At 41.8% G+C, this 11483-nt stretch overlaps 1 protein-coding gene across 1 annotated transcript; it reads left to right on the top strand.

Annotated features, from left to right (window-relative positions):
* The first annotated feature begins 3921 nt into the window (after positions 1-3921).
* On the top strand, positions 3922-9344 carry LOC138811622 (tubulin beta-2 chain-like). The gene is made up of 4 exons (XM_069999334.1): positions 3922-3978; positions 4829-4937; positions 7545-7655; positions 8284-9344. Exons 1-4 carry the CDS (start codon positions 3922-3924, stop codon positions 9342-9344), a joined length of 1338 nt encoding a protein of 445 aa, XP_069855435.1.
* The last annotated feature ends 2139 nt before the right edge of the window (positions 9345-11483 follow it).

The following is an 11483-nucleotide window of genomic DNA, read 5'->3' as shown; positions in this document are numbered from 1 at the left end:
TGTTAATTGGAGATAAGACTCACAGACATTCTGTCATTGGGTCCAACTTCAAACCAAGGTTCCTATATCTCAGCCTCCATAATAGCAAGGATTATAACCATGAGCCACTGTTAGCCACATTGTGTCTTTTTTTAGAAAAAGCTGTAAATAATAATAATAGAAAACTATCACTATAACTAAAGGCTCAAACCTGTAATCCCCTAGCTATTTCAGAGGCTGAGATCTATAGGATCATAGTTTAAAGCTAGACTGTTCAGATAATTCAGAGTTTTTTTTTTAATTTTTTTAACCTGCTGGCCCCAGAGCTTAAATTCAGGCTTTGGCACTGTATATGAGTTGCTTTTCATTAAGGGTAGTGTTCTACCTCTTGAGCCACAGTGATACATGCAGCTTTTCCTGAGTAGTATATTAGAGGGAAGAGGTAAGGAGACTGCCCAGTCTGGCTCCAAACTACCACCTAAAATCCTAAGCCTCCAAAGTAGCAAATCAGATATTATTATTTTCAACTAAGCAGCAAAAATAAACAGACTGGAGGTATGGTTCAAGTGTTACAGTTTCAGCCTTGTATGGAAAAAGTTAAGGAAATTTAAGCCCCAGTACTGGCACATATGCATACAAAAGCATGTAGATACAGACATACACAGGGTCCTATACACAATTCCCCGGGATGAAAAAAAGATTAAAATATTAAATTAAATTATAAGGACAAAAATAAGTAATTTAAACAGTATTTTTAAAAAAACAAAACACTATGATAGCCAGATGCTGGTGGCTCATGCATGTAACCCTAGCTTCTCAGGAGGCTGAAATCTGAGGATCGTGGATCAAAGCCAGTCCAGACAGAAAAAGTCCATGAGACTCTTATCTTCAATAATCCACTCAAAAACCTTGCAGTAGTGCTGTAGCTAAAGTTGTATAGTGCTAGTCTTGAGCTGGAGACCATAGGTACTGAGCCCAGGCCTAGAGTTGAAGCCCATGACCAAGAAAAAACAAACAAACAAATAGAAAATAAAAAAAAAAACGGCCATAGCTGAATTGTGACTTAGGTGTCAGAATACTTTCTTCCCATAAACGAGGTATGAGTTCAATCCCCAGTGTTGTTCATACCAAAACAACCCAATAAAAGCACATTAATAACTATCTAACAAAAAATATATCATACTTTGTAAAGAAGATTAAAACTTACAAAAATAATTGAAGTAGAGCTAACATGTGACTCCAATCCTATTAAACACCCAAAAAAAAAAAAAAAAGGCAGAACTTGAGCTGAGGCTCAATAGCCTGCTAGCTTCGAAATAAAAACAAAATACCAAAAACAAAACAACCCTCAGAGAGAGTCCACAGGCCCTGAATTCAAGCCTCTCCCAACCCCCAAAAGAAAAAATCCCTCAGGAGTTGAGTTTTTGTTCCTGCAAGCTTTGAGCAAAAAACAAAATCCAAAAATCTCATGCACAGTGAAGTAGTGTGGCATAAATTGTAGAGCCTGCTAGTTTTGATCTAAGAAAACAAGCCAGGTTTCTCTGGCTCATGCCTGTAATACTCGCTACTCAGGAAGCTTCCCACAATGGGAAGCCAGTCCAGGCTGAAAAGTCCCCTGGTGACTGTTTTTTTTCCAATTAAGTGGAAGTGGCACTGTGGCTGAAAGTGGCAGTGTGCCTGCTTTGTCGCTGACAGAAAATACCTAGGCACTGAGTTCAATCCCCACAACTGACAAATAAATAAATACTGAGTGAGAATAGCTAGGCCCTAATAATAAAGGACATGAACTTTACAAAGGGGGGAAGACAAATCAAATAAATGAAAAGGTGCAAAAATGAGCATATTAAAGATTTCTAAATCATGGCTCAAAAGTGCAATCATACTTGCTCAGATTGCTGAAAACTAAGGATCGTGTTTCAAAGCCATCCTGGGCAGAAAGTACAGGAGACTTATTTTACTGTGTTCAGTACTGGGGCTTGAACTTGCTATGATTTCCTTATGGCTAGAGGTCTACTTCTTCCTACCTATTGGTGGTTAATTAGAGATAATTTTCTCATTGATTTTCTTGCCCAGATTGGCTTCGAACCATGATTCTCAGATTTCAGTTGTCCCTGTACTACTCTTGGCTTGCTGTTGATATTCTACTCTCCTAGTAACCACAGGAAAAGCAGAAGCTGAGCTGTGGCTCAACTAGTGAAACCTGCCACCATTAAGGTAAAAATAAATAAAACCTCAAGGAGAGTCATCAGGCCTTAATTTCAAGACCTAACAACCAGCACTTAATTTAAAAAAATAAAAATAAAAAAAGAACCTCAGTCACCATTACCTGAGTTTGAGCCCTAGAAGAAGAGCTACAAAAAAGAGAACCAGCCTGTAGTTTACCTGTGGTAAAATTTGAAAAGCATGGTCGTTTCAAGAGGAAAGAAAAAACTAAGCATGAATGCTAGCCCCTAAGAAAAATTGTCAAAAAAAGAAATAATAAATAACCTGAAAAAGGTGAAAGAAAAGGTAATTAAAGATTTGTAAATGTTGACTCACACTTATAATCCTGAGTGCTAAAGTCACTGAAGTCTGAAGATCATGGTTCAAAGCCATCATGGGCATTGAAGTCCATGAAACTTGCTTCAGTTTGTTCAGTCGAGGGACTTAAATTTGAAGTGTTTTTCTCATGGCTAAAGTTCTACTGTCTTCTGCCTATTAGTGGTTGATTGGAGGAAAGTCTCATAGACTTTCCTGCCCAGGTTGACTTTGAATAGTGATCCTCAGATTTCAAGCCTCACTGTACTGCCCTTGACTACCCATGGGACTCTTGTCTCATATTAAACACTTTAAAAAAGGCAGAAGTTGAGCTGTAGTTCAAGTAGTAGAGCCTTCTACCTTTCAGTTAAATAAGTAAATCAATAAAACCTCAGAAAGAGAGGGGCAGAATGAAAGTGAAAGACAGGAAATTCTACACTAAGCAAAAGTAGAGAAATGTAAATATCACCCGTTGTGGAAGAAATAAATTGTATTGTCAAAGCTTATAGAATTCACAAAGTTTATAGTCCATGATAATGATAATTTGACTTGTGAAGGTTAAAATATGTTTGTAATTTCAACTAAATATCACTATTCCACAATTCTGTGAAATAAGAGAAATTAAGGTAATCACCTAATCTCAATAATAATAAAAACCTCAGAAAGAGTCACCAGGCCTTAATTTCAAGCCCTAAATCACTAAGCTGCCCCAACTCCGACCAAAAAAAAGAAAAAGACACTCTGACCAGGACCTGAGTTCTTACACTAGGAGCAGAAGCCAAATGAAACAAAAAGTATACTGTAGTTGTCCTATGGCCCAAGTAATAAAGCAAGCTACTTTTAAGAGGAAAGAAAAAAACCTGAGTATGAAGGCTAGACCCTAAGCCCCTGACTTTTCCCATAATGGAAAGTGGATCAATCATGGAATCCAACAGTTGTGCTTGCTCTTGCGATCACACCTGAAAATGCCCCTTCTAGACCCTCCAATCAAAAATGGACAGCAGGCTTGTTCTGGGCTTCTGGCAAACAAGGACCTTGTGCAGAGGAAGTTCCTCCTCTTCTTTCCTTGATCCCAGGGTTCAGCCTCTCTTGTGAGTCAGAGTGGGGAGTGGATGGCAGGGTGACCAGATGATCCAAATAGAGTCGGAGCTGTGCTAATGGACTTGGAGCTGGCAGCTGGATTCCAGGGTAGGTAGGAATTGGTATGGCCCTCTGATTACCCAGCAATAGGGCGATTGAGTTGGAGCACCTGCTGGCTCTACCTATAATCAAGTCCGCCCCATCTCCTCTGCCCCTGTAACAATCAGAGGTAAAAATGGGGATCTGAGTTCACTCTGTCAGATTCCTGCTTCCCAGCTCTACTTGTTTGCCTCTGTGGGCACCACCGCTGAAGACATACATCCATCGGCTCTGCAGCCCTGCACCATGAGGGAGATTGTGTACATACAGGCAGGCCAGTGTGGCAACCAGATTGGCGCAAAGGTGAGCATGGCACTGGCCTAGGATCCAAGTCTCAAATTTAGGGGAAGGAGAAGGAGGACGGGTTGGAGTGTGGAGGTGGTGGTGGTCATGGCTAGGCTGAAGTAGGTGGGGCTCCATAGTGGTCCCTAAACTTCTGCAAATGAAGTCCCCCAGATAGCTTATCCAATTTCCCTAATTTGTGTGGCCCTGGTGGGTGTGGTTTTTAAACAAGGCTGGGGTGGTTTCAAATCCCTTGCATGTCTTAGTCTTACCTGAGACTCAAGTCTTTGTATTTAGTTTCCTGGGAATAGACTAATGCACGTTTGGTCTGGTTTGAATGCAAGGAATGCAGTGATTTTGAGCTGAAAGATACAGACAATTCCCTTGTGTCAACTGATGAGTGTCAGATAATTGTGAACAGTTCTTCTACCTTAATGCAAATTTCTCTGAGTTTCATGCCCCACCTAAGCTCCCTTAAGTTGGGCGTTTTCTAAATCATTGGTTGTTGTGTATGCTCTGAGGACACTTGGGGTTCTGGAGACCCTTCTTACTGAGTCTTCAAGTTACTGCTTTGGCAATTTCATGTCCATGTAAGGCCAGTTACTCGACATAGAATACAAAGAGAATATGGTACTGCATAAGATGGAATACTCATAGGAGAACACAGACATCTTCTATTCAGCCAGATAACAAAGAGATTAAGAAAACTAAAATACCACCCATTTCTGTGCTTTTTTTAATTTAGAAAATGTAATTATTTTTTACAAATATATTTGTGTCAACAGGACATGGGTTTCTTATAGTTACTTTAAAATGCATTGTTTGGACAGTTAACATTCTAGGTCATAATACACTTCTATTTCCATCTCAGTTTTGGGAAATGATAAACAATGAGCACAATATTGATTGCACTGGCAACTACTATGGAGACAGCCATTTACAGCTGCAGAGAATCGAGGTGTATTACAATGAGGCAACTGGTGAGTGTCTCCCATCTGGTTTCCCATACGGTGGCAAAATAGTTCCCAGGGGAATACTAATGAAAAGGAAGGAGTTCCTGCCTTTCTTATGATAGTATTGTAGTTTTAATTTGTGACCTTGATCTTATAAGTCAAGTGCTGTACCCAACTGAGCCACTCCACCAGATACTTTGTTTTAATTTTTGAGTATATTCTTGTGAATTACCCCAGGAAAGCCTTATACCTGAGTTCCCCCTACCTCTACTTGCTGACTAACCACACCTGGATTATGTTTTCCGGTCATGGAGCTTGAAATCTGGACCTAGGCAATGTCGCTCAGCTCTTCAGCTCAAGGCAAGTGGCTCTACCACTTAAGCCACAGTGCCACTTCCAGTTTTCTGGTATTTTATTGGAGATAAGAGATTGCCGGCTTTTTATGCCCTGGTTGGCTTTGAACCATGATTCTCTGATCTCAGCCTTCTGGGTAGCTAGGATTAAAGGCGTGAGCCCGCTTCACATAATTAAAAATGAGACTGCCTAAATATGCATTCTAAAACAATTGATAAAATATAATATAATCCAGTGCCATTTGGTTGTGTGCTGATCATCCTAAGCTCAAGGCCTGGGCACTGACTATGAGCTTCTTTTGTTTTGGGTAGTTTCTTAGAGATGAGTCTCCCAGACTTTCCTGCCCCAGCTGACTTCAATCTGCGATGCTAATGTCTTATATCATATTTTTGAGTAGCTAGAATTACACCTGTAAGCAAGCAGAGCCCAGTTACATTGCCTCTTTAAAATATAGATTAAATTTCTAAAACAATATTTTGAAAAAGAAAATTTTAATAATTTTAAAGAGGGATGTTCAGTCACTAATATATATGACAATAGTCCAAATCACAAAGCATAAATAAAGTGTCTTACCCTGAAATCTATAACATTTCTGGTCTTGAGCATTTTGAATATGAATACTTAGCCAACAATATTTTTAAGGTTTTTAAAGTAAGAAAACATTCTTTTGATGTAGAAAAAAACAATACTAATTTGTAAACATTGCTTTTAAATGATTAATATTGTCTTTCCTAACATAAACAGCCTAATTGAAGTCTACAAAGCAGATTTTCAGTTTTTTAACTGTCAATGTAAAGATCATTTAATTTTATATTGAGTTTCCATGCTGCATTATTGTATACAAAAAGAATCGTGGATAATTGGCTTTCCTATGTATTAATCCAATGAACAAGTACAAACAAAAGTACAAAACTATTTAATTTGAGTTTTATAGATCTATATTTTGGGATGTCCTCACCTTGGTTGAGAGTGGTTGGGTTGGATTGTGTCACTCCTATGAACAGAATTTTAGGTTGTGTCTTTATTAGATCCTGTATATCCAGCAGGATGGCCAGTTTTCTTCATGTGAATGTTTAGGAAGGGGGTATTCTAAAACTGGTGTTTACATCATGTTAACTGCTTTCCCTTGGGCCAAATCAGGATAAATGGGAAATTGCAAGTCATTGCTCAAGGTTGCTCTGAGTATTTGAATACAAGAATGTGTGCTATTTGATAACCATTATTGAAACATTATAAGACAATAAATATATATTGTATAAATGTTTTCTCCAGGAAAGCCTTACACTTGAATTCCCCTACATCTACTTGGTGAATAGCCATACCTGGCTTTTTTTTTTTGGCGTTGGGTTGTTGGTCATGTGGCTTGGACTTTGGGCCTAGGCACTGTCCCTCAACTCTTCAGTTCAAGGCAAGCAGCTCTACCTCTTGAGCCACAGTGCCATTTCTGGTTTTCTGTTAGTTTATTAGAGATAAGGGTCTTAAGGACTTTTCCTGCCCCAGCTGGCTTTGAAGAGTGATCCTCTGATCTCAGCCTCCAGAGTAGCTAGGATTATAGGCATGAACCTGGTTCATTTCTTGAGAGAGGTAATTGGGGAAGGGGAAGGATAGTGGGAGAACAACAAAGTAGGGGGTAACAATTTTTGACAAGAAATGTTCTCATTTCTTTACTCATGTAACTAACTCCTCTATACAGCACCTTTACAATAAAATAAAATTAAGAAAAAAGAGAAAGTTTCTTGCTGATAGGCACTGGTAACTCATTCCTGTAATGCTGGCTACTTAGGAGGCTAAGATATGAGGATCATGGTTCAAATCTTGCCTGAGCAGAAAAGTCCTTGAGACTCTTATCTCCAATAAGAAAACTGAAATTGGGGTTGTGGCTCAAGTGATAGAGTGCTAGCCTTGAGCTGGAGAGCTGAGGGACAGTGCCCAGGCCCAGAGTTCAAGCCCCATGATGAACCACAAAAAAAGTGTTGCCACCTTTCTTTTGCACCATTAGACTCAAAGCCTGATACTCATCTTTGCCTCCTCTGTAGCTGAGATTTCAGCCACCATGCCCAAAGCAAAGGAATGAATATTCAATGGAAATAGACAACTGCAAACATCCTTAAAGTTGCTGAAGCCTCATGCATGGGGATTCATGCTCAAGATATCTTTTCTGTTTCCATGTCTCAAATGCTGTAATTTTTGTAATGAATGCTGAGAGTCACTTAGAATCATAAGCTCTGCCCCCTAAGTTCCTTGTCAAGTATAGGCCTAAGTCAACTCTTTTTCTCACAGGCAACAAATATGTTCCTCGGGCCATCATGGTGGACCTAGAGCCTGGAACATTAGACTCAGTGAGATCGGGACCATTTGGCAAGAGCTTTAGGCCAGACAACTTCATATTTGGTAAGTCATCATGGTCCATGGATCCTAACATCCAGGCACTCCAGTGCTGGGCTGAGACTTTATCCATCTTGATATTGTCCTCACCTAACCCACCTATTCCAGTCCACAGGAGTCATGCCCCTGGCCTCTCAGACAGCTCAGATCAGTGCAACTCTGCAAGCCCTCCATGACAAAGAAGCCTCTGAAGGGAAAGAGCATCAAGTAGAGAAAGCCACCAACAAGGTTTCAGCACTGCTGGTCATTTTAAAGCCCTGGCAATAACAGAACCACTTCAGGACACCAGAAATCAAAGCACAGCTATGTGTGAACAAGGTGCAGACAAGTGCTTGCAGTTTAGCTTCCCTCTGACCACACTGTGTGAAAGTAACTACATTTCCAGTATTGAGGCAGGCTCGGTTCTTCATTTCTAGAAGTACTTGATTTGGGTTAAAATGTATTTTCCTTCACACTCTCTTTACTTTTCTTTAGAACCTGGGTGATTTGTAGTGTCCCAGATACATTGAAAACATTTCCTTTATCTAATGTAATAGCAAAGGTTAGCTCAGAAGAGTCCTATTGTCTTCACAATAGGACAGGCACAGTCATTTTTTTTGGAGTGTGTCTCTCATCATGTCTTTGTGTCTGATAGGCCAGAGCGGGGCAAGCAATAACTGGGCAAAAGGCCACTACACGGAGGGAGCCGAGCTGTTGGAATCGGTGCTGGATGTGGTAAGGCGGGAGTCAGAAAGGTGTGACTGTCTCCAGGGCTTCCAGCTGGCCCACTCCCTGGGAGGTGGCACTGGATCAGGCATGGGCACCCTGATTCTCAACAAGATCCGAGAGGAGTATCCAGACCGCATCATGAACACCTTCAGCGTCATGCCCACCCCCAAGGTGTCAGACACTGTGGTAGAACCTTACAATGCGATCTTGTCTGTCCACCAGTTGGTGGAAAATGCAGATGAAACTTTCTGCATCGACAATGAGGCCCTGTATGACATCTGCTTCCGCACCCTGAAGCTGCCCACACCCACCTATGGAGACCTGAACCACCTGGTGTCAGCCACGATGAGTGGAGTCACCACCTGCCTGCGCTTCCCCGGCCAGCTGAATGCAGACCTGCGCAAGCTAGCCGTGAATATGGTGCCCTTCCCCCGCCTACACTTCTTCATGACTGGCTTTGCACCCTTGACCAGCCGGGCCAGCCAGCAGTACCATGTTCTCTCAGTGCCCGAGCTCACCCAGCAGATGTTTGATGCCAAGAACATGATGGTTGCCAGTGATCCCCGCCATGGTCGTTACCTGACAGCAGCTGCCATCTTCCGAGGCCGCATGTCCATGAAGGAGGTGGATGAGCAGATGCTCAACATGCAGAACAAGAACAGCAGCTACTTTGCAGACTGGATTCCCAACAATGTGAAGACAGCTGTATGTGACATCCCCCCGCGTGGCCTCACAATGTCAGCCACCTTCATCGGCAACAACACGGCAATCCAAGAACCTTTCAAGCGCACCTCAGAGCAGTTCAGTGCCATGTTCCGGCGCAAGGCATTCTTGCACTGGTACACGGGAGAAGGCATGGATGAGATGGAGTTCACTGAGGCTGAGAGCAATATCAACGACCTGGTGTCCGAGTACCAGCAGTGCCAAGATGCCACTGCTGATGAACAGGGGGAATTTGAAGAAGACTTGGTGGAGGAAGAAGTTTAAGACTTCCCATTGGTAGCAATGCAACAGGACTGTCAGAGCCTGCCTACTACTTCTCAAATGAATGGTGCTTTCCTGAGCTCCTGTTGTCGTGCAGTGAGGTCCCTGCTGTGTATCATCATGCACAGCCTTTCCAGTCAGGAACTCACTGATAGTGAATGTAAAAATGCAGATTTCTTTTAAATAGTATTATTCTAAAGCCTTATTTATAAAAAATAAAGTATACATTTTGTACTCTTGAGTCCTTATTCTTCTTTAAAATCCCTTTTTTTCTTTCATTGTATTTGAAATATAAAGTTGGCCAGCAGGATTTAATCTTATTAATATAGGAATGGTGCTCAAGAGGAATTTCAAATTCATGGCGTTCCCACTATTTTGAAGAGGAAGATAACAAGTGCCAATATTGTTTATTTTCCCTGGCCCAGTTTTAAAGTTAGCAGTTTCTCAATAACATGCCAGTAGCATAAAACAGTTTGAAGAGAAAGTAAACCAGATCCAGATGTTACAATTTTCCTAGTACCAAGGTGATGTTTGGAGTACTGAAGGGATTGATGTTCAAGACTTGTCTGGGCACTGAGGTAGCAGGGACTCTTCCTCCTTTATTCTGACACAGGACTTGCTTATCCTGCCACCTAGTATGCATTCCTCTTTGGGAATGGGACCACAAAATGCAGGTATGAATACTGGCCATTAAGGATCTACTTCTCCTTCAGACAACCACAGGTTCTGGTCTCATGCCCCATCAGAGTGCTTTCATTCACATTCCCCAGAAACAGTAGCAGGAACCCCAATCCTTGTGCTTACAGTTCAGTTGGCACTGAAGCAGCACTCACAAGATGAGTGCAAGATCCTAGTTGCCAGGGTAGTTTCTCAAGTCATCTGTCAGCTCTAAGGACAGAAATGAGTCTAGCTGTTTGAGGGAGTGAGAAGCTGACCAGTCCCATAGCGTATCGATATCTGCTTGATTCAGTACTTCCAAGTCAAGGAGTGGAAGGGAGACATGGCCCAATGACCCATTCTCCTACTCATTTTCCAGCATTCGAAGCTGTCTGAGGCCCACAGGGTGTTGTAAGAGAAAAAGATCCAGCCTGTTGGGTATGTTTACTTTGCATGAGTGAGACAGAAATCTCAATTGCTTAGAACCTACACAATGGCCAGAAAGAGGGTGAAAACTTCTGTTTTCACCAGAGGCCAAAATCATTCACTAGTTCTTTTTGCCAGAATCTTTCATTCTTCTTGCAGTGAGGCTCCAGGTACGTTGTCTGTGTCAGGCATTCCTCAATGGCCACCAATAACTTGTAAGAGCCCCTTTTGCTCCAGAAACAAGACCTATGGGAATCCAGCAAATTTTAGGAAGCTCTAAGGAAAGATACTAATGGGTGAGGTGCAAGTTCCTTGTTTCTAGTAAAGTTGGGAGATAGTAAGTTCCCTAAGCATTCCTATACCAGGCCTGAGGTTGGGGTAGGGTGGGGAGGAGTGGGGTAGAGATCTTTAAGCCAAGTTGGTCTCACTCAGCAGAAAGTAAACTGCCAGAGAGACTGTTCTGTGACTAGAAGCCCCAGGGCAGATCAAAGTGCAAATAGCTTCCAATGTGGGAGTCCTAGGGAGTTAGGTATGGGCTAGCAAATTGACATCCCTGGGTCTCTAGTCTTGGAACTGACCAGGTTGGATGACTCCAAATCCTCTAAGGCTGCTGGGTCTGAACTGAAGGCAGGCCTGGCCAAGGTACTCTCATTCCTCAGTGGGATAAGGATTGAGGCCAAGCTGTGGTGGAGGCCCCATCCAGCCTATTTACCAGTGTTTGACTAAGAACAGTTTTGTTTTATCTTAAGTGCACATTTTTGAGTCTTTTCTGGTGGCTTTTGCTTATTTCTTTACACTTTTGAAGAAGTAGTTCTTGGTTCATAATTAATGACTCATGGCTCATCCCTCAGAAAACTCCTGTTGATAATTTTACCAGTAGATTATCATGTATTTCTCAGACATGGCTTTTGTTTTCTCCTAGCCAGAGCTCTGCACTAATTGCCACACAAGCTAATGTTGAGGTGACTCCTATAGACAGGGTGATTATTTTGTCCAAATGCTAAGTGCAGCATCTCCCTTATTCTCATGTGCCTTGGTAATTGTATCAAATAATTGAGT

Source organism: Dipodomys merriami, unplaced genomic scaffold (genome assembly GCF_024711535.1).
Source record: "Dipodomys merriami isolate MVZ:Mamm:240054 unplaced genomic scaffold, mDipMer1.0.p SCAF_540, whole genome shotgun sequence".
Taxonomy (NCBI): domain Eukaryota; kingdom Metazoa; phylum Chordata; class Mammalia; order Rodentia; family Heteromyidae; genus Dipodomys; species Dipodomys merriami.
This window is presented reverse-complemented; position numbering and strand designations above follow the sequence as displayed.

What these genes read in the sequence shown, in the direction of transcription:
- LOC138811622 (XM_069999334.1), top strand. Translation starts at nt 3,922, where the DNA reads ATGAGGGAGATTGTGTACATACAGGCAGGCCAGTGTGGCAACCAGATT. An exon ending in GTATTACAATGAGGCAACTG is followed by an intron (nt 4,938 to 7,544) that starts GTGAGTGTCTCC and finishes TTTTTCTCACAG; the next exon opens with GCAACAAATATGTTCCTCGG. An exon ending in GCCAGACAACTTCATATTTG is followed by an intron (nt 7,656 to 8,283) that starts GTAAGTCATCAT and finishes TGTGTCTGATAG; the next exon opens with GCCAGAGCGGGGCAAGCAAT.